This window comes from Quercus suber, unplaced genomic scaffold (assembly GCF_002906115.3).
Source record: "Quercus suber isolate HL8 unplaced genomic scaffold, Cork oak 2.0 scaffold_8, whole genome shotgun sequence".
Lineage (NCBI taxonomy): Eukaryota > Viridiplantae > Streptophyta > Magnoliopsida > Fagales > Fagaceae > Quercus > Quercus suber.
In genome coordinates this window covers 355,904-374,436 of record NW_027069474.1, presented here as the reverse complement: position 1 = coordinate 374,436, position 18,533 = coordinate 355,904, and the positions used below count along the sequence as shown (strand labels likewise).

Genomic DNA, 18,533 nt, shown 5'->3' with positions numbered 1-18,533 from the left:
TTCTATCAGAGGTACCCTTCCCTTATATAGCATTACCTTCTTACATCTCCTCCGTCCACTTGTTCATCATCCAGGCATCCACTTGAGTACATGTCCCATCATCCCACCTTTAGCCTTATGTGAGTGGCGGTAGCTGAGAAAGCACCGTTCAGGTGTCCTGTCCACATAAATGCGGCCAGAAAGGTAGGTGCAGGGCATTAAATGTGGTGGTTGAAGTATGCCTCCTTGATATTCCCCTGTTGCCGTTATCTTTATGTGTGTCCGAGGCTCCTCTCCCTCCTGACGCTTGTCAAATAGATCACTTGAACCTCCCATACTCGCGTTTGATCAAACCTCTTCGGATCCGAGGACTCATGACTACTCGGACATATGAGCATCTCCTCGGATGGCATACGTGTTCATCCCAGGCATCCCCCTTGGCGTGGGCTTCCGACTGAAGGCTTCATCTCCTCGGATGAAGAGTGTTCCTCTTTTAGGGCCTGGGCCGAATAAGCTGGGCTGGGTTTTTCTCCCCCACATATATATATATATATTTTTTTTTCCTAAGGATTTGTTTAGACTGTAGGCTAGGCAATTTTTTTTTTTTTTACTTCAGTAGCGGTTGATTTTCATTTAGGAGCATTATTAATATAGAGGGCACTGAGAGGTTCTAGGAGTTCATGGCGTTGATCCGGTTGTTCTATTGATTTTAAGGATTTGGTTTCATCATTTTAGGTTTGAGATATAAATATTTTTTCAAAAAAGAAGTTTGAGATAGAAATGAATATGTTCAGCTGACATATTTTTTGGAGTATCCCCATTAGGCAATTACGGCTGATATCATGTGGGTCTTCAATAATTTTTGGCTGTTGAACTGTGGTTGCCTAAAATATGATTTGATGTGTTAATTATAGAAGTATAAGGAAAAAAAAAAATAGAGAGTTTCATGTTCGTGAAGAATATGGAAAGTGGTTTAAGGTGGGTTGCGGTATTTGGGAATACTAATTTTGGAAGTGGTCATATGCTGTTCCTTGAATGTAGGTAGGCAATGCATATACTCTATAAGTTAATCTTTGTAAATTTAGAACGTAATGATAGATATAGGCCCTTTATTATCATGTGGAAGGTATGGCATTAGAAAGTAGTTTTAGACATAGGCCCTTCATTTGATTATTCTCACGTAGGGGGCACCGTGATTTAAATAATGAAGTTACCTAAGGAGTGTCATGGGTTTGAGTTTGGGAATCAACCTTTCCAAATTTGGGGGTTAAGCTACGTACCAACCATCTCTCCCAGCCCCTGCCCCTGCAAAAGCAAGAGGCTCATGCTCTGGCGGACCGTTTTGATTTGTTCTCTGTTTTTGGCATGTTGCAAAACACCATGAAAAATAGAAATGTTTTAGAGGAACCTGAAAGTCTGAGACCTAGGAGCAGTGAAATATCCAAATTACCTATGACCATGTAATGCTGTCCAATATTATGAGATAGTTGCGCCCAGTTTGGTAGGATTTGCAGTCAAAATACTCTTTCCTATTATGGTTGATATGATCTCGATATGTTTTCTAGGTGCTTATAGAGAAAATGACATGAAATGGTGTTCATATGTTTGTTGCATGCAGATAGATATCCAAATAGACAAAGTTTCAGACCCAGGACCAACCGGGAGGCGTCCGGATATCGCACTTCAAATACCCCCTAGACCCATAGGATTTGGCAATAGTCGAAGTGGAAAGGGTTTGCTCCAATCTCAAGGCTCCGCCAAAGGCAGTTCATCATCGGGAGGCATCTTGCGGGGATTAAGCTTCAAGAAAAAGGGGACTTTATCTGATGGTGAGAGAAGCTTCCTCCTCAATTCAGACCCCAAAACCGCCCCTGAAAGTCCAATTATGGCCAACCTCAAGTCTGCACTTTCATGGAAAAGATGTACCTCTCTTCCGGTTACACCTGCAACAAACTTGTCCCCCTCAGTTTCCACACCTGTTTCAGCGAGGACATATGATGAACGGCATAAGCCACATGTGAGTTATCATGTATTTTGCAGTTCTTTCTGATCGCTGAGATTTCCAGATCAAGTTTCATGAATAGCTATAGAAAACATATTAATCTAGAGAACCCCACTAATCAATCACCTGGACACAGAATGGTTGATGAATTAACGAAATGTTAGATATGAAATCTTTTTTTTTTTTTTTTTTAAGAATTTTTCTTCCTATTCATGCCCCACTCATCTCATCTGGATCATATCTTTAATAATGATGGCAAGACCACTCTACCATCATATTGATGTGTGCCCCAGATGAAAGTTCCTTCTAGATATATATCTAACAAAACAACTGCAATTTTTTCCCCTCCCCCCCTGCCCCACTAAGACAAGTTATCTTCTCCTAGTTTTAAGGTCAATGTTGCTGGTTGATGATACTGCTATTATAAAATTCTAGATGCTTAAGGTGTTTATTGTCAATTTCATGCAGAAAGCTGTTCAAGCTATGGTTTCAAGGTCCCTGTCTGTGCCTGGGCAAAATGTTGTCATTGTAAGATCTGTATCGTTCGCTTTCCAGGAGCATGCCCAGACAGATCCTAGTGATGGTATGTTGTTAGACATATACGTTATTGTTGCAGTTCCTTATTTCTGTTCTACAACTCATGGATTGATAGACCTGTATGACATGAACCATCCGTCATTGTTAAAGTCAGTAAATGATTGGGTGGTTTTACACTGATTTCAGTATATCTATTTAGTTTCAGTTTCATTTATGTTTGTCATTGTTGCTTGTTTGATATTGTTAAAATGTGTGCATTCACAAAAGTGTTAGGTGTGTAGTGTGTGAACTTAACATTTAGGCTTTAAATGTTTATCAATTTTCACCCATGGGCCTGGTGGCTATTTGAGTTCTATTCAAACACAAAAAAATGGCTGAAATATTTGTATGTAATATTTAAACTGTTGATGTTTATAATTTTCTGATTGTAGTCCCTTCAACGTTATTTAACACTTGTAAATTCAATTTTCTGGCACATCAGATCAAATAACTTCCGTTCCGGCAGAAGGCAATGATGAAGAGATTCCTGAAGAGGAAGCAGTGTGCAGGATCTGTCTTGATGTATGTGAAGAAGGAAATACACTTAAAATGGAATGCAGCTGCAAAGGTGCCCTCAGACTAGTACATGAAGAATGTGCTGTTAAATGGTTTAGTACTAAAGGAAACAAGACTTGTGAAGTATGTGGGCAAGTGGTTCAGAATTTACCAGTGACTTTGCTTCGTGTGCCCACCTCCATTCAAAGGGATAACAGACAAGAGCACAGTCAACAGAATTTGCGTTCACAATCGATAAGGTAATGTAAAATGAAAGTGAAAGACATATAAAGGCTTTCAAATTCAACTGAGGCACTTTTGAGCCAAACTTAGTTGATTTTATGAGTTCTTTTTACCGTAAATTTATCACACAGTGAGAGAGAGAGAGAGAGTGAAGTAAACATCCACTTAAGTTTCTCTCTTGTTCAAGTAATATTTTCTTGGGCATTTATTCATCCTTTTGTTTTTATTTTCCTGCTTTTTCTGATTTATTCTTGCTTATGGCAGTGCCTGGCAGGACTTTGTGGTGCTCGTCTTGATTAGCACAATATGCTATTTCTTCTTTCTTGAGCAGCTACTGGTAGGCCATTTTGCTATATGATAAAAGTTAAACAAGAAATATTTGTTATTCCTGTTAACTACTTTGGTACTTGGATGAGTTGGATGTTATACACTCTCTTTTAGGTCAACTTAATGCCTCAATATGTTTGGCTTCTTTCATAGAACTCTACAAGATACAGTGCATAGAATGTTCTGTCCTGAGACCTGACATGTAATTTGTTATGTGTATCTAAAATATTTATTAACATGATCAACAGATTCGTTTAGCATAACTAGGCTCCAAAGTTGTACAGTGGGGGATTTAAAATCAGAATGTATGATGAAGTAAGAATATCAAAAGAAATAGAAGTGGTTCCAATTACTATTTCAGCATAAATGTAATTTGTTATGCATATTTAATATATATATTAACATGATCAAGTGACGAGTCTAGCATAACTAGGCTCCAAAATTTGTGCCGGTGGGGGATTTAAAATCAGAATATATGAAGATTCAAAAGAAGGGGTTCCAATTACTATTTTAGCATAATATTTAATATGTTCTGTGTATTTAATATATCCATTAACATGATCAAGAAACTAGTTTAGCATAACTAGGCTCCAAAATTTGTGCAGTGGGGAATTTAAAATCAGAATGTATGATGAAGTATGAAGAACAAAAAAGGAATAGAAGTGGTTCCATTACTATTATCATAACTGTTTTTATTTTTTCCATTTCAGGTTCTGTAGTAGTTGGCATTGCAGTGTTAATCCTTTGCCTTCTTATTTTGTAGATTCATAACATGAAGACTCAAGCTATCGTGATTGCAGCACCATTTGCTTTTACCCTGGGCCTTTTGTCATCTATTTTTGCAGTCATCCTTGGTATAGCTGAGTCTCAGAAGTAAGAAATTACAAGTTTCTGTTAAATTATCATTTTCTTAGTTTTTGTTTATTTTGATTTGCAGCAATCAAGGAATACATATGGACATACGCAGCTCTTGAGTTTGCACTTGTGGCCATCATTGTCCACCTTTTCTACACTTTGGTGAGAAATGCTATCTTTTTATTTCACTATTCTGTCATCAATATGCTCCATGATTTCCTCCTTGATTCTTCTCACTTACTTTCTTGAAAAGTACCATACCTTTTTTTTGATGGTAAAATAAAAAAGTACCATACTTTTTTTGGGTTTTCGTATGAAAAGAATAAGATTTGTTACCTAGTAGGTTTAACTATGAGACAACTAGCCACTAGGTCCTCTAATTTAGATGATAAAAAAAGAAGAAAAACAGAAGGCTGGATGATTGTTTTGTACCATCCCACCGGTTCTATTCTTAAATGGTGGTGCAAGTGAAACACAAACCCAAAAATTCTAGCATTAATGGAGCCAAAGCAAACCTATAGTTGCTTGCAGCTGCTCCAATTATGACACCAACACTTCTAAACTTAAGGAACGTGAAATACATTATTTCTTTAATCTGCTGAAAGTATCTCCCATGAGATATTTCTCCATTAGGAGACTTAATGTGACTTACATAAGATTTATTTTAATTATTAATTTTTCTTTTGTTTATTTAATAATATGAGTGATAAATAGAGCCAATAGTTTTGTAGTTTAACTGACCTCTCATGTTGTTTCCAACAAGGATATCCAGGGTTCAAATCTCTCTCCCCAACTATCGAAATATCCCCACAAAAAAAGAATAAATAAAGACCCAATGTTTTAGGATTTTAATTGTGAAGAGTTATTTGATGAAAATTCATATGAAATTATAAATAATTTTCAGTAACTAACTCAGTTGAAGAATTAGTATAAGAACTGACACTAAACAAAGAGGGTCTGTAGTCTACCCTACAAACAAGTTTGTGTTTCCATAAAAGGGTTTAACAAGGTAGGCCATAAGTTATAAGAATTCTCTGTCAAAAAAGAATCTGTAAGTGCGTTTTTTGTTCAAGACACTCGAACAATTATGGCCTGAGGTATCTCCCCTTTATTTGGCTGCATATATTTTGTATAAAATTTCTTACATATTTGAGATGCAGAGGTGTTGCAAAGGAAAATTTAAAAAGTACGTTTGGTTAATTGTGATACATAACTGAAAATGGGGATTAACTCATAGGAGAATTACTATGTTTGGGTGGATGCATTTTTTCTTTATTTAACCATTCAGCTTGCAACACCCACTTTTACTTCACCATTATATCTTCATAGAAGTCCATGCTGATATTTTAAGAATGGAATTTAACAAAGATCACTCTTGTTGACTAAAATTAGCCTACTATGACCTTTTGCTTCCCCCCCCCTCTCAAAAAAAAAATTCTGTTGTGATCCTAGTATCCCACATGGATTAAGCTTAAGTTTAACCATGTGTTTATAAGCTCTTGGGTACCTGGTGGTATGTTATGATCCTGGTGTCCCACATGGATTAAGTGTAAGCTTAACCATGTGTTTATAAGCTCTTGGGCACCCTTTCCTTGCAAGTCGATATTCAAGGGTGAGTTCTACTTATAGGTTCCTAACATTTGGTATCAGAGCTAATCACCACCCCAAGTAATTGGGCGTAGCTCATTGAGTATGGGATCAAATGAGTTGTGAGTTGTAGCTTTGTGGTCAGATTCAAGAGGAGGCGACCTAGAGGCTAGATTAAAATAACTGATAGGTGAGTGGAGCCACCAAAAGAGAAATGGCTACCATTGGGTCAGTGTTGCTAGAGTGAGCTTTCGTGGATGTCCACTACGGAGCGTGGTAGTATGTTATGATCCTAGTATTTCATATGGATTAAGTGTAAGCTTAATCATGTGTTTATAAGCTCTTGGGCACCCTCCCCTTGCAAGCAAATTTTCAAGGGTGAGTTATACTCATGGGTTCCTAACATTTTCACTTTCATTGTTGCATGGCTTTCTAAAATATCCAATTTTTGCTAAGATTGAGGTGTTCTACATGTTTGACTTATTGGTCCTTGTTTTCTTGTTGACTGAAAGCTTCTTGATTTTTTTGCAGCTTCATCTGAATGCCATTTATGCAATACTAGTTGCATCAGTTCTAGGTTTTGGCATAGCCATGAGCCTCAACTCCCTGTATATTCAATATTTTTCTTGGCGAGTTCAAATTACACAGAGCCCCCCAGTATGATCAGACCCCCATTGGGTTGCAAGGTCCCTGTGTTTCTCCTGGTTGCTTGCTTGCTTCAGTAAATAATTCGTGTACATACCCAATTATCCAGCACTTGATAATCTATTAAGTAGAAAAGTCAAGTAATGCCCTGAAATGTGCTTTGTTATTGTAGAGTTATTTTGCATTTGCAAAAATTAGAAGTTCACACGTTAAAATGTTGAAGAGTCCTTTTCAGGGTTGACCATCAACAAATGTTGGAAACTTGGGAGTTCTGTTTGTTTTGCAGTCACACTATATCAATTGGTATTTTCACACTGTTGAGGCATTGACTGTTTTTAAGTCAGAAAAATCTTGAAAGCTTTGTTTTGCAGTCTCACTATATCAATTGGTTTTGTCAAGGTCAAGATGTAATAAGAGTTAAGACTCGAATCAGAATAGAAACAATGTTGGAAAAAGTATTCAATGTTTACTTCAATGTGTGTTTTTATTCTCACCCAGTTTTCTGTATACACCACCCCACTGCTTCTCTTGCTGTCTTAATAGTTTCAATGATGTTTCTCGCTTACAATTTGTGCATTTTTAATATCTACACTACAGCAATCGGTAATGGTAATATTTCTGGATTGCAAAATAAAAAGGAAACAAATCTTGGCCTAATTGCTTAATGTAGTTGCTTTCCGATGTATGGAACTAAATTCTCAAACTCAAGGTCATCAACAATGCCCTTACAGTAGCTCTTATAGCATGCAATTTTATGCTTACATTACATAAGCATTGTGTTGTCACCTAAAACCACTTGATAAGGTCACCTCAACATCAAATTTCTTATTGGTCGAGATCTTGTTCTTCCATTGTATGACACAGTATACGTATATTAATGCAAATTTCAATTAAAAGAAGACCAAAGAAAGAAGGAAGGGGAGGGCGTATCCTGAAAATCGGCTTTATAAATAGTGAACTAGTTCCCAATGCTGCCCTTCCCTCAGAAAAAGAAATGCAATTTAGTCGCATCCTTCACTTGGATTAAGTCTGAGGCAATATTTTTGCTATACCCTTGTTTACTTTACATTTAACATATCTCAATCTCACCCCCTCATACATATATGTTCATTCAAAATCCTTTCCAGTAATTAAATATTTACCAGCCAAAAGCACTATAAATCTCAAATGATTTTGACTAGCACATAAAGAAACAACATTACCTTAATAATAATTAAAAAGGAGAAATAACATTTTTTACCTTAAACTATATCCCATTTTATACTTTGCCCCCTAACTATCAAAACACACAATCAAACCACCGCCCGCACCCCCCCCCCCCCCCTTCCCAAAAAATCAAAAACTTTGTTACGTTACGCCTTGCTATTTGTTTTTTTTTTTTTTTGGTTAAGTCTAATTGAATTTAGCATTTAAAGACTAATTTACCCTCTACCGTTTTGGAGGGGTAAATTAGTCTTTCAATACTTAATTCCATCATACTTGACAGTTAACACCAAAACTGACAGTGAGGGGACATCGAAACAAAGTTATAATTTTGGGGGAATCATGCATTTTGATAGTTTGAGAGAGAAGATTGGGGGGGGGGGGGGGGGAGGGAGGGAGGAGGGAAGTATAAAATAGGGTATAATTTAAGGTGTAAAAGTATAATTTCCTCTTTAAAAAAAGAAAAAAAAGAAAAAAAAAGAAGGGAGAGAGGCAACAAACTTATACATTTATCTTTTCCATAGCATACTTATCTTTACATGGAAGGCCTAGAGCTGGGAACATTCACAATATTATATATTGATCACTACATTCTACCAAAAACGCCTACAGGGGATCAGGAGGAAAATCAGGGGAGCAGATGAATAAAATGGATCTTATTTTTGTTTAGTCACAGGAAGGAACTGATCTCCATCTTTTCTCAGCCATATTGTCGAACGGGTTTGTTTAACATGATCCACAAAGAGGCGATGCCTGTCATCAGGAAATTAAATGCATTAGGAAAGATCACCAATGTTTCCCCTCACCACAGGGCCCATACAATTGGATCAATTACTGGTCATCAATTAGGCCTACAAAGGAAAACTTTAAAAAAGACCTTAGCAACCAAATAAATAAAGTAATTCAATATAAAAATTAATAAAGTAACATAGTTTTTACCATCCATTTGCTTGCATTCTTCATCCAGTAGAGAAGACATGCAGAATTTCACTTCTTAAAAGAGAGCTAGAATTTATTGACAAACCCCCAGCATGCACTTTAAGACACAGACAAGTAAATGGCTAAACCATCTTCTATCTTTGACAAAAGCATTCATTTATGCATCATCAGGTAATGCTCTTATTAAAATAAAACTAACCTTTCATACTCCAACCTCTGAGTAACTATACCATTCAATAACAGCTCTGAACTGTAAACTGCTGCTCCTGCAAGTAAAAGTAAAGTTGCCCAATTCCTATTAACGTGTGTCCATTTTCTTGGATCATTTAATAAAGGCAAAAATGACACATGATTGTAGCTAACCTTTTTCAAGGTAAGGCACACAGAGAGCATAATCTTCTTCGCAAGATAGAACCAGCAAATCCTCTGGAATTTTATCCCCCTTCAGAGTAGATCTGCCAGTTCTCTCCACCGCCTGGAAAGCATTTTGACAGGAAATCAGCATCCAATAAACAATTTGGCACATAAAACACATTTAAAGCATCTCAGGATTCAGATGGAGCTGAAAGCACTGGCAACTGGGCACTCAAATTAAAACAGGACAAAATTGAATAGATATACAGGATCAATATCTACATGAATGTTGTTGGGTGAGCTAAAAACTACCCCCCCCCCCCTCTCCAAAAAAAGAAAACGAAACCCACGATAGCAAGATGAAACCACTAAGACATACCTAATTAACTGCTAGAAGCTTTGCAATTGTGACCACAGATGTGATTAAACTATGTTCAAAATAGAAATGCTACTTCACTAAGACATGAACATACGAATCATGTACAACTTCAAAAAAATGCGTACCTCGCCTTCTACTGCTTTAACCAAACTTGAAATTATTTCTTTACCAGGCTTTGTATTTGGGGTAATCAAAACTCTTCGACCCTGCAGAGATATTAGCATTTGAGAATCAACAAGATGAATAAGTAGCCAGTGCATCTAGTAAAACCAACATGACTAGAATTTTACCTTCAAAAGTGGATGCTGGGATGCACGTGCCAATGAAACTGGCAAGCTAAAGCCAAACTCCTTTTCCTTTTTGGCATCCCTCAAAATGTAATTCTTCTCATCAATGAAACAGCTAGCTTGTCCACAGCTCTGAAGCCATAAATGTGTCACCACTGGTTTTCCAGAAGCAATGGCCTCTAACATATTCCTTGTACGCACAAATTGATCTGCTATGAAGTGTGTGGCATCTGTAATAGAAGACGCCATGGAAACTCCAAGCCGGGCCAAAATCTGTGGGACAAGAACAACAAACAAGATATAGTTCAAACCAGCTCCAATGATTCTAAAAAAGAGACCCTGAAGAAATCACAAACTACCTTCTTCTGCTGCTTAATTATATCCTCATCCAAGTGGTGGCTGTACAAAACTCGAACATCAGTTATATCTCTCCTCTTTCTTGAATCTTTTAATGCAGAAGGAGGCTCAGGCCCGGCAGTACTTAAGCTACGGATTTCTTTCAGAAAAAGTGACATGTTTCTCTTGCATGACTGTTTTAAGTATTCATTGCCCATACAAATGGGTGATGCAGCATTCTCAGGTGTCCTGCAGTTAACTGGAGTAGTAGCACATGCTGAATCAGATACTTTACATTTCTCACTAGGTGATTCATCCATCCTAGCATTCACTTTTTTAGCAGACGATGGGCAACTTGCACTGCTGTTTCTGTCAGAGCGCCTACTTGCCTTTGCCCCAGCTAGATCTTTAGATATCATTTCTCCATCAATCTCACCAGACTTACCATAAATAGCACCCCCTGATCGTGTTTTTCTCTTCATGTTTGAATCAACCAAAGTGCTTTTAGCATCATCAAGTGGCCTTTTGCGCTTGGTGACAGATTGTCCAATATCTTTTGGCCGAACAGATTCAGGTGCATCATCTAACTTATCAGATCCATTTTCAGGATCAGACAACTTTCGACAAGATCTTCTCCTTCGAGGACAGCTCAATGCATCAATTTCAGAACCATTAGCATAAGCTGTCAGCCTTTGAGTGGATTGCTCATGACGACTTGGTTTTATATTGTCAACTTCTCTGGATTGATTAGGACAAAACATAGAAGACTTTTCCTTCAAGAATGCAGAAGCCTGGATGCCTGTACTACGTTTGCTTTTCTTTTCTAGGGCACAAACCTCAATCGGATGGTTCATCTCTTCCCTAAGGTCACTGGATGCATTCTCAGCCTGCTTCAATTGATTTACTACCAACGACTGTCTAGTTCGATGAGCAACAGGTGCATATGTACCATCTTCTCCTAGTAAATTCCACTTCTTAACTGTGCCACCTCCACTCAGTGTCACATTGCTATCAAATCTGTTGGACTCCTTAATGCAGCTTCTGTCCAAAGTTCCTCCTGCTTTTCTTCGCTGAATGATCTTAGATGGCATTTTGTCAGAGTTTCCACTCCCATTGATCTTAGAAACATTATCTAAATGTTTCTTAGATGAAATCAAGGACTCTTTACATAATTTGACACTGTTGCTCTTAACTTTCTTGCTCTGACTTGAAGCACCAGAGGGTCTTACCCTCTTACGAGAAGAGGGCTGCTTTACATTATCCGTTTCTCCTCTGAAAGAACCTCTGCAAGAACCCTTTGAACGGTTCTGTCCACCTTGATGGACATCTTTAGCATCGTGGTTAGCAATGCCCTCACCCTGGAATAAGGCTTCCATAGCTTCAGCTGCCATCTGTGTATCAAAACCTACATTTATTATTTCTGGCACATCTTTCTGAGCAAAATTAGTTTCCAACTTTCCTCCAGAGGGATTGTCATTAGACTCTTCATTCAACTCATTGGCAAGATTTCGTTTCGAATTTAATTCTTGCACTGTCTTGTCATTCACTTTTGGTTTTTGCAACATTAGTTTTGAATCAGAATGAGCCAAACCCATCCTTTTGTTATTGACTTTTATATGTTCTTGATGGTCTCTATAGTTATCTAGTCTGCTTACTCCAGAATTTTGGGGTTGGGTAAAGGATCTCCTCCCGTGGCCTCCACTATCAAAGAATTCTTCTTTCTTTCGGCGGAAGATATCTCCCCCTCCATCATCCTCACGGGTATCATCCCAATCAAAAATCCCTGTTTCTCCAAATATGTTTCTAACATTGGCTTTCTTCGCCAAACTTTGCTGGCCCTTTGCACTTGAGAGAGAATTTGATTTTCCCCAAGATTTCTTTCCATGGTCATATTCTTGTTGAGATTCCATGGCATTATCTTTAAGGAACCTGTCCACAAAATCCAATGCATTGGCCTGTGATAACTCTCCAGGTTCTTGAGAGTCAGCATAGCTTAACCCTGCCAATCCATCATCACAATCAGGCAACTGAGGCAACTCTTCTACTTCAACATTATTGCTGTTATGAGGAAGTCCTCTATAGACATCATGTGAATCGTCAGTGAAAAGTTTTCTAGCTGCTTTACTGCCAGCCCTGCACACATTTTCATTCATTGATCCCTTCATTTTTTCATTGCATCCTCCAACATCAGGTTCCTGATCTACTAGCTCCCCAACTTTTGGGGGATCCTGTATGATAGATGTCTCACTATTCTTGACAGTAAGTACTTCCAGAGTCTGATTGTTACTTGGGACAGAACAAGATCCATTGCTAACTCCCTTCAAAGCCATTCGAGCTAGAGCAGAGGCACGGAACATTCCTTCACAAACTGTAGTAAACCGCAATGGCTGAGCTCCTAAGCGAAACAGGAAAATAAATAAGGAATAAAACCTCTTTTTGTTACCGTTCCAGTCAGATATGCATTCGTTATAGATTAAAAAAGTATACCCACAGAAAGGTGGCCTAGTTTGGTAGTTTTCAACATACCCACAGAACTTTAACCCTAAAAAATCTGAGACACTGAATGCAATACAAGCACATAACAAGGACAAAAAATTAATAATTTCACCAGAAACTGGCAATTCATTTCATCAAATTAGATGTGATGACTTCACCTGAAACAATCAATCTTACCAGATGTGCATTCAAACTAGGGGAAAAAAAGTGCTGTTTCCAGGAGTCTTATATAAATTTAGACAAAAAAATGTGCATTCTAAACACACATTACAGAAGCAGAAGAAATACATACCAGGTTTTGGTTCTTGGATGCATTCAACAATATCTGTTGCAGTTGACACATGGACTTCTGAAGGACAACGAGGAAAGACTAAAATTAATTTTTCAACTCCAATAACAATTTATCACATGCAAAATTTACAAGAAGCATAAGAAACAATTAGTTCAACTTTGAGATTTTACACATTAGTAAAAAGATTCAAAACACACAAAGTACAAGTCAAATAGTCTGCATATGATGCATAATTAATTTTCTTACTACCCCTTTTCTTTCACAGCCAACGCTTTGAATGAGAGAGAATGAACCAGAAAGAAACAGATCATATAAATGTAACAGCATGGAGCTTCAGAAAACATAATCAAAGGAAGTATTCTAAAAATTAATTTTAAACAAAATTTTCATAATTGTCAAATATACTAGTGAATCACCTGGATTCTGCTTTTTATCAGCTAAAGGGTCAGACTGCTCCATCACTCCCTTTTTATCATGTTCATGAAGAGAAGTGTCCTGAACCTTCTCCTCATCCACTAACCGACCACTGCCACTTCTTACCGATCCATCATCAGATTGCTCATCAATATCATCCAAAACTTCAGTTCTATCCGTTCCTTCACCCTCACTATCACTACCAATGGCAACTTCATTATCAAACTCATCCAATAACTGTGTGTCCATATTGTAAATGCAATCTGGATCATCCAACACTTGGGTCTCATCACCAATATTCAATTCTTGGGTTTCCCCAGCAAGATTCACTACTTGGGTTTCAAATGCATAATCAGTGGGAACAGTATCCTCAAAAGCCATTGTGTTCTGCAGATATTTTAATTCCTCAGCATCCTCAGCTTCACCCTTTTCACCTAATTTTCCAAATAAAAAGCAAGTTGGCATTTTTATTCTTGAACATCTCAAATAAGTTAAAAAAGATTAATGGCCACATTATTAAATTTCTTTTTCAAATGAACCATAACAAAATTGAAAGTTTCCCTGGTAACAATTGTAATCCCAAAATCCATAAACATTCCACCATTAATTATTCAAAAAACTCAACAAAAACTTATTCCTTTTTCAATTCTTTAGATAATCAACCTAAAAGCACAAAACTTTGAACATATATAACAACAAAATCAGAGACCGAAAACCAGTACCAGACAATGTAGAAGGTGAAAGCTGGCTATCAAGGACCTGGGTCTCGAAATGAGCAAAATTGGCATTTGGGTCTGTATTGATTGGTTTGATTTCACCATCATCGTCTCCAAGCGAACCCATTTTTGTTTTTTGTTTTTTTTTTCAAATCATTCGATTTCACCTGCAAAACACAACCAATCTATATTGAAACCCTAACAAAGCAATGAACTTTATTGGTTATATTTCTTAATAGGACAAATATAATGCAAATAATCAATGGGGAAGAGAGAGAGACACATCGAACTCACTCTATCGAAAGAGAGAGAGAGAGAGAGAGAGAGGAAGCTAGGGTTTCGGGAGTGGAGGGAAAATGTGGGAGAATTTGGAGGGAAAATTGACAGTAATATGAGCGGAATTTACTGAGGTAGTGGAAAAGATTTTTCCGTAATTTTCTGTAACATGATAGGAAGAAATAAACAGTTTGATTTGATATGATTTTACCAGAAAAGGCAAAAAAAAAAAACTCATACTAAAGCTATCATCCAATAATAGAACACAATAAAAACAAGAAGGGCATTTGGTCTAGTGGTATGATTCTCGCTTTGGGTGCGAGAGGTCCCGAGTTCGATTCTCGGAATGCCCCCTTTTTTGTGTTTTGTTTTTTTTTTCCTAACCAACCAGTCTTAGTCTTCTTCTTCTGGTTCCCTCTGCTTTGTTTTGTCCCTTTGCTTATAATTTTTTTTGGAGGTTTGCTTGGTCGGTTGGTCTTGTTATCTTGTTGCTTTGTTGGAAGTTGAAACACAGCAACACTATATGGTACTCGGAAATCAGAAAGCGCTTGAAAACAAAAAAAAACAATTGAAGCTATCGTTGTCTTTGTCCCAAAAAAGAACACAACCACAAAATAATTGAAAAAAAAACTTGGGGGCATTCCGAGAATTGAACTCGGGACCTCTTGCACCCTAAGCAAGAATCATGCCACTAGACCAAATGCCCTTGTCTTCTTCTTTCAACCTAAAATCTACATAACTAAAAGGAAAATGTAATACAGAGAAAAAAAAATTGTAGGGGCATTCCGAGAATTGAACTCGGGACCTCTCGCACCCTAAGCGAGAATCATACCACTAGACCAAATGCAAGTGGAGACTGATATTATTATTTAACAATAAACAACGTATATTTGACCAGAATTTTGCTCTTTTCTGAGAAAAGCAATTAACTAAGCTTCCTGTAAATCTCACCTAGACTTTAAAGGCTTTTGTGTATAACCCAAAAAAAAGTATTAAAATTCTATACATAAATCAAATAAGCTCTTTTATTTAAAAGAATTAAAACATTTCCCACCGCTTTTTTTTGCAACCTTATTTGACCTAAATATAAAAAAACACCTCCTTAGATTTAGGCCAATTGCAAAAACACTTCTTGGGTTTCAATTCTTTCTTATAACTCCATCAGATCTTCATATTCATCAAATTGACTACTAAGAGTAACTTTTGTTTACTATTATGAATGGAAAAATCACGTGACCATCACATAACTAGTAATGCAAATTAATTGGTGAGTCTTTTTATTTCGATCACATAATGATTATGTGATTTTTCAGTCCGTACAAACTAACAGAAGTTAGTCTTAAGGGTCAGTTTGGAAGGTATGAAAATCTCAAGGTATTATGAGGAAGAATTAGAACTCCAATGGGTGTTTTTTGTATTCTAGCCAAAATATATGGATAGTACTTTGAAAGGGTTTATTATATTTTTAAATTTATCTTTTTATTAATTTGTTTTTTTTTTTTGAGGGAAAGGTAAGTCAATCTTTTTATTAATTTGTAGGTGAGAAAAGATATTCATAAACTCAATTCCTACTGTTCTTCAATTAAAGTTAAAATCTATCTCATAAATCTAAGTACGAAGAAAAGATTTAATCAATTGATATAGTTGATAGTTGATACTTATTACTAACATATTTAAGATGATATTTTGAGAGTATTGAAGATGGAAAGAGTAAATCAAATGCTTACATTGGCATTGCAAAGTTGAGAAAATATTCTTCCACTTGTAACACTCATCTCACTAGTTAATGATTCCCACAATGCGTAGAAAAGTCTAACATAATCATGATTGGCTTTTTTTTTTTTTTAAGCCACTGATGTTTCTGTTCATGATTGGACAGAACCCTAACTGAAGGGTATATAATTCGTCATGTACCAAAGTTTCAGTACTAAAGTGACAAAAAAGTTAAGAGGGTCTTAGTGCAATAAAATAAAATTTTAGGGGTCTTAATGCAATTTACCCAATTTAATAAATATTTTATGATCACAGTACAATACCTTTATATGCTTCTTTGCCTCATCCATCATACTTTTATTCTACGATTCACATAATTTCTTATTTATCCATCATTTTTTACCTTATTGGTAAGTTACACCCAATACCTTCATTCTTCTAAATTATTAATCCACGACGTTAAAAGAAACCACTATTAAGCTTTCTAATCAGCTCCACACCTCTCCAAACATCCAAATGATTATTGACTCTATGAGACCTCCGTAATGAATCTCAATATCCAAATGGTTATTGAATCTATGAGACCTCCATAATGAATCTCAATATACTAGTCAAGGTTGACCATATATATCATTTTATAACATTCTATTTTATTCAAAACCATACTCTCAATACCCATTAATAATTAAAACACATTGGACCAACCTAATCAACATATATTTACACATTTAACCATAATCTAAAAACTAATTTTCCTAAAAAATAAAATAATAATAATCTAAAAACTAAAGTTTATGCCAAATTAAACCTTGAAAATCTCAACAACAAACAACAGCTCCCAACTAACAAAATAGTGAACGGAATAAACAAAGTTTACTTATGTCACATTGATCAAAATAGATTAAATTGTAGGTTCTTAATAAATATTATATATCAAAATAAATTAAAACAGAGAAAATACAGTGGCTTAAAAAATATCTAGGTCCAATGGAAGAGCAATCTGATAAAAACACACGGTTGTGTTAGAGGAGAAAATAGTATTATTTTGGTTAGTCAAAAGGTATGCATTGGTCATGTTACTGTCACTTTGGAAGGATAGAACTTTCGCAAGTGATGTGAACTAGGGGATACTCATCTCTTCGAAAAATAAGCCATACCAAGAGAATATCCTGAGCCAACACTAGAACCAGCCTAAGCCTATAATTAGCAAACATCCATGGTCTTCATATATGTCAGGTCAGGAGGGGAAAAGACATTGATCCTTGCAAGGGAGGGGAGTTAGGGCAAGAAATCAGTGAGGCAACGAGGAAGCTTCGCAAACTTAAACCATTTGACAAGTTACAAGATCATCAAGAAAGTCTTTTGAGGCAGCAGCCTCTTCACATCATGTCCTCTGACAAGTTACAGTGCAAGTTTACATGCTTTTAAAAACACATAAATCTACATCATTTATGATGTGAACTTTCCCATTAACCCCATATTTGGACCCAGTTCCAGATGCAAGGATAGTTTAGAACCATATGCAACCGCAACCTGCTAATATGATATGCAGTGATTCCAATGTATGCTATTCAAGAACAAATTACATCATAGAGACAAATCCGAACGTTTGCAAACATTTAACATGCAGAAAAAGGGACCTGCAGACAACGCAGACANTTGCACGTTTGCGTTTTTTCCTTTTTTTTTTTTTTTTTTTTTTTGCTTTCAGCCGTATAATAAGAGTGAATCACTGTTCACGGTTACTGTGCGGTTACTGTTCAATGAACAGTAGCCGCACTTGTTGACTTTTGTCAATGAACAGTATATATATATGTACTATTCACGGACCCACAATTTTCACTTTTCAGCAACTTTTTCATTAAAAATGGGTCCCACGATACTATTCACACATTTAAAAATTATTTTGCTACAGTGTTTTCAGTTTTCAGTTTTTAATTTTCAGTTTTCAGCTGCATCCAAACGGGCCCTTAGTCTTCTTCTTCTGGTTCCCTCTGCTTTGTTTTGTCCCTTTGCTTATAATTTTTTTGGAGGTTTGCTTGGTCGGTTGGTCTTGTTATCTAGATTGAAACACAGCAACACTATATGGTACTCGGAAATCAGAAAGCGCTTGAAAACAAAAAAAAAAAAACAATTGAAGCTATCGTTTTCTTTGTCCCAAAAAATAACACACAACCACAAAATAATTGAAAAAAAAAAAAATGGGGGCATTCCGAGAATTGAACTCGGGACCTCTTGCACCCTAAGCAAGAATCATGCCACTAGACCAAATGCCCTTGTCTTCTTCTTTCTACCTAAACTCTACATAACTAAAAGGAAAATGTAATACAGAGAAAAAAAAATTGTAGGGGCATTCCGAGAATTGAACTCGGGACCTCTCGCACCCTAAGCGAGAATCATACCACTAGACCAAATGCCC

General features: G+C 36.6%; 2 protein-coding genes and 4 non-coding genes across 6 annotated transcripts in view; 2 read left to right on the top strand and 4 right to left on the bottom strand.

Annotated features, from left to right (window-relative positions):
• Positions 1-7,202, top strand: part of LOC112012730 (uncharacterized) — a 9,498-nt gene extending 2,296 nt beyond the window's left edge. Inside the window, exons 2-8 of the mRNA XM_024045122.2 lie at positions 1,598-1,996; positions 2,450-2,564; positions 3,000-3,312; positions 3,560-3,632; positions 4,386-4,476; positions 4,560-4,639; positions 6,596-7,202. Of these exons, the coding sequence (XP_023900890.2) occupies positions 1,598-1,996; positions 2,450-2,564; positions 3,000-3,312; positions 3,560-3,632; positions 4,386-4,476; positions 4,560-4,639; positions 6,596-6,727 (1,203 nt within the window). The 3' untranslated portion in view covers positions 6,728-7,202. The remainder of the gene's footprint in view (positions 1-1,597; positions 1,997-2,449; positions 2,565-2,999; positions 3,313-3,559; positions 3,633-4,385; positions 4,477-4,559; positions 4,640-6,595) is intronic.
• Positions 7,203-8,403: 1,201 nt separating this feature from the next.
• Positions 8,404-14,602, bottom strand: LOC112012733 (uncharacterized). Its single transcript, XM_024045123.2, has 10 exons — positions 14,420-14,602; positions 14,132-14,292; positions 13,412-13,843; positions 12,996-13,052; positions 10,231-12,602; positions 9,875-10,144; positions 9,710-9,790; positions 9,215-9,326; positions 9,051-9,117; positions 8,404-8,665 (listed from the first exon to the last, which is right to left on the bottom strand). The coding sequence occupies exons 2-10, from the start codon at positions 14,250-14,252 to the stop codon at positions 8,569-8,571; spliced, it is 3,609 nt and encodes a 1,202-aa protein (XP_023900891.2). The 5' UTR covers positions 14,253-14,292; positions 14,420-14,602; the 3' UTR covers positions 8,404-8,568.
• Positions 14,603-14,682: 80 nt separating this feature from the next.
• Positions 14,683-14,754, top strand: TRNAP-UGG (transfer RNA proline (anticodon UGG)). Its single transcript has one exon. It is a non-coding gene; the product is annotated as a tRNA-Pro (tRNA).
• Positions 14,755-15,035: 281 nt separating this feature from the next.
• TRNAP-AGG (transfer RNA proline (anticodon AGG)) lies at positions 15,036-15,107 on the bottom strand. Its single transcript has one exon. It is a non-coding gene; the product is annotated as a tRNA-Pro (tRNA).
• Positions 15,108-18,318: 3,211 nt separating this feature from the next.
• TRNAP-AGG (transfer RNA proline (anticodon AGG)) lies at positions 18,319-18,390 on the bottom strand. The gene has a single exon. It is a non-coding gene; the product is annotated as a tRNA-Pro (tRNA).
• Positions 18,391-18,461: 71 nt separating this feature from the next.
• Positions 18,462-18,533, bottom strand: TRNAP-AGG (transfer RNA proline (anticodon AGG)). The gene has a single exon. It is a non-coding gene; the product is annotated as a tRNA-Pro (tRNA).

Bases quoted from the DNA above. Each gene is read 5' to 3' on its own strand.
- LOC112012733 (XM_024045123.2), bottom strand. From the start codon at position 14,252: ATGGGTTCGCTTGGAGACGATGATGGTGAAATCAAACCAATCAATACA. The intron at 13,844-14,131 runs GTACTGGTTTTC...TTGGAAAATTAG, and splicing joins TTCACCTTCTACATTGTCTG to GTGAAAAGGGTGAAGCTGAG. The intron at 9,791-9,874 runs GTAAAATTCTAG...ATATCTCTGCAG, and splicing joins CCCAGCATCCACTTTTGAAG to GGTCGAAGAGTTTTGATTAC.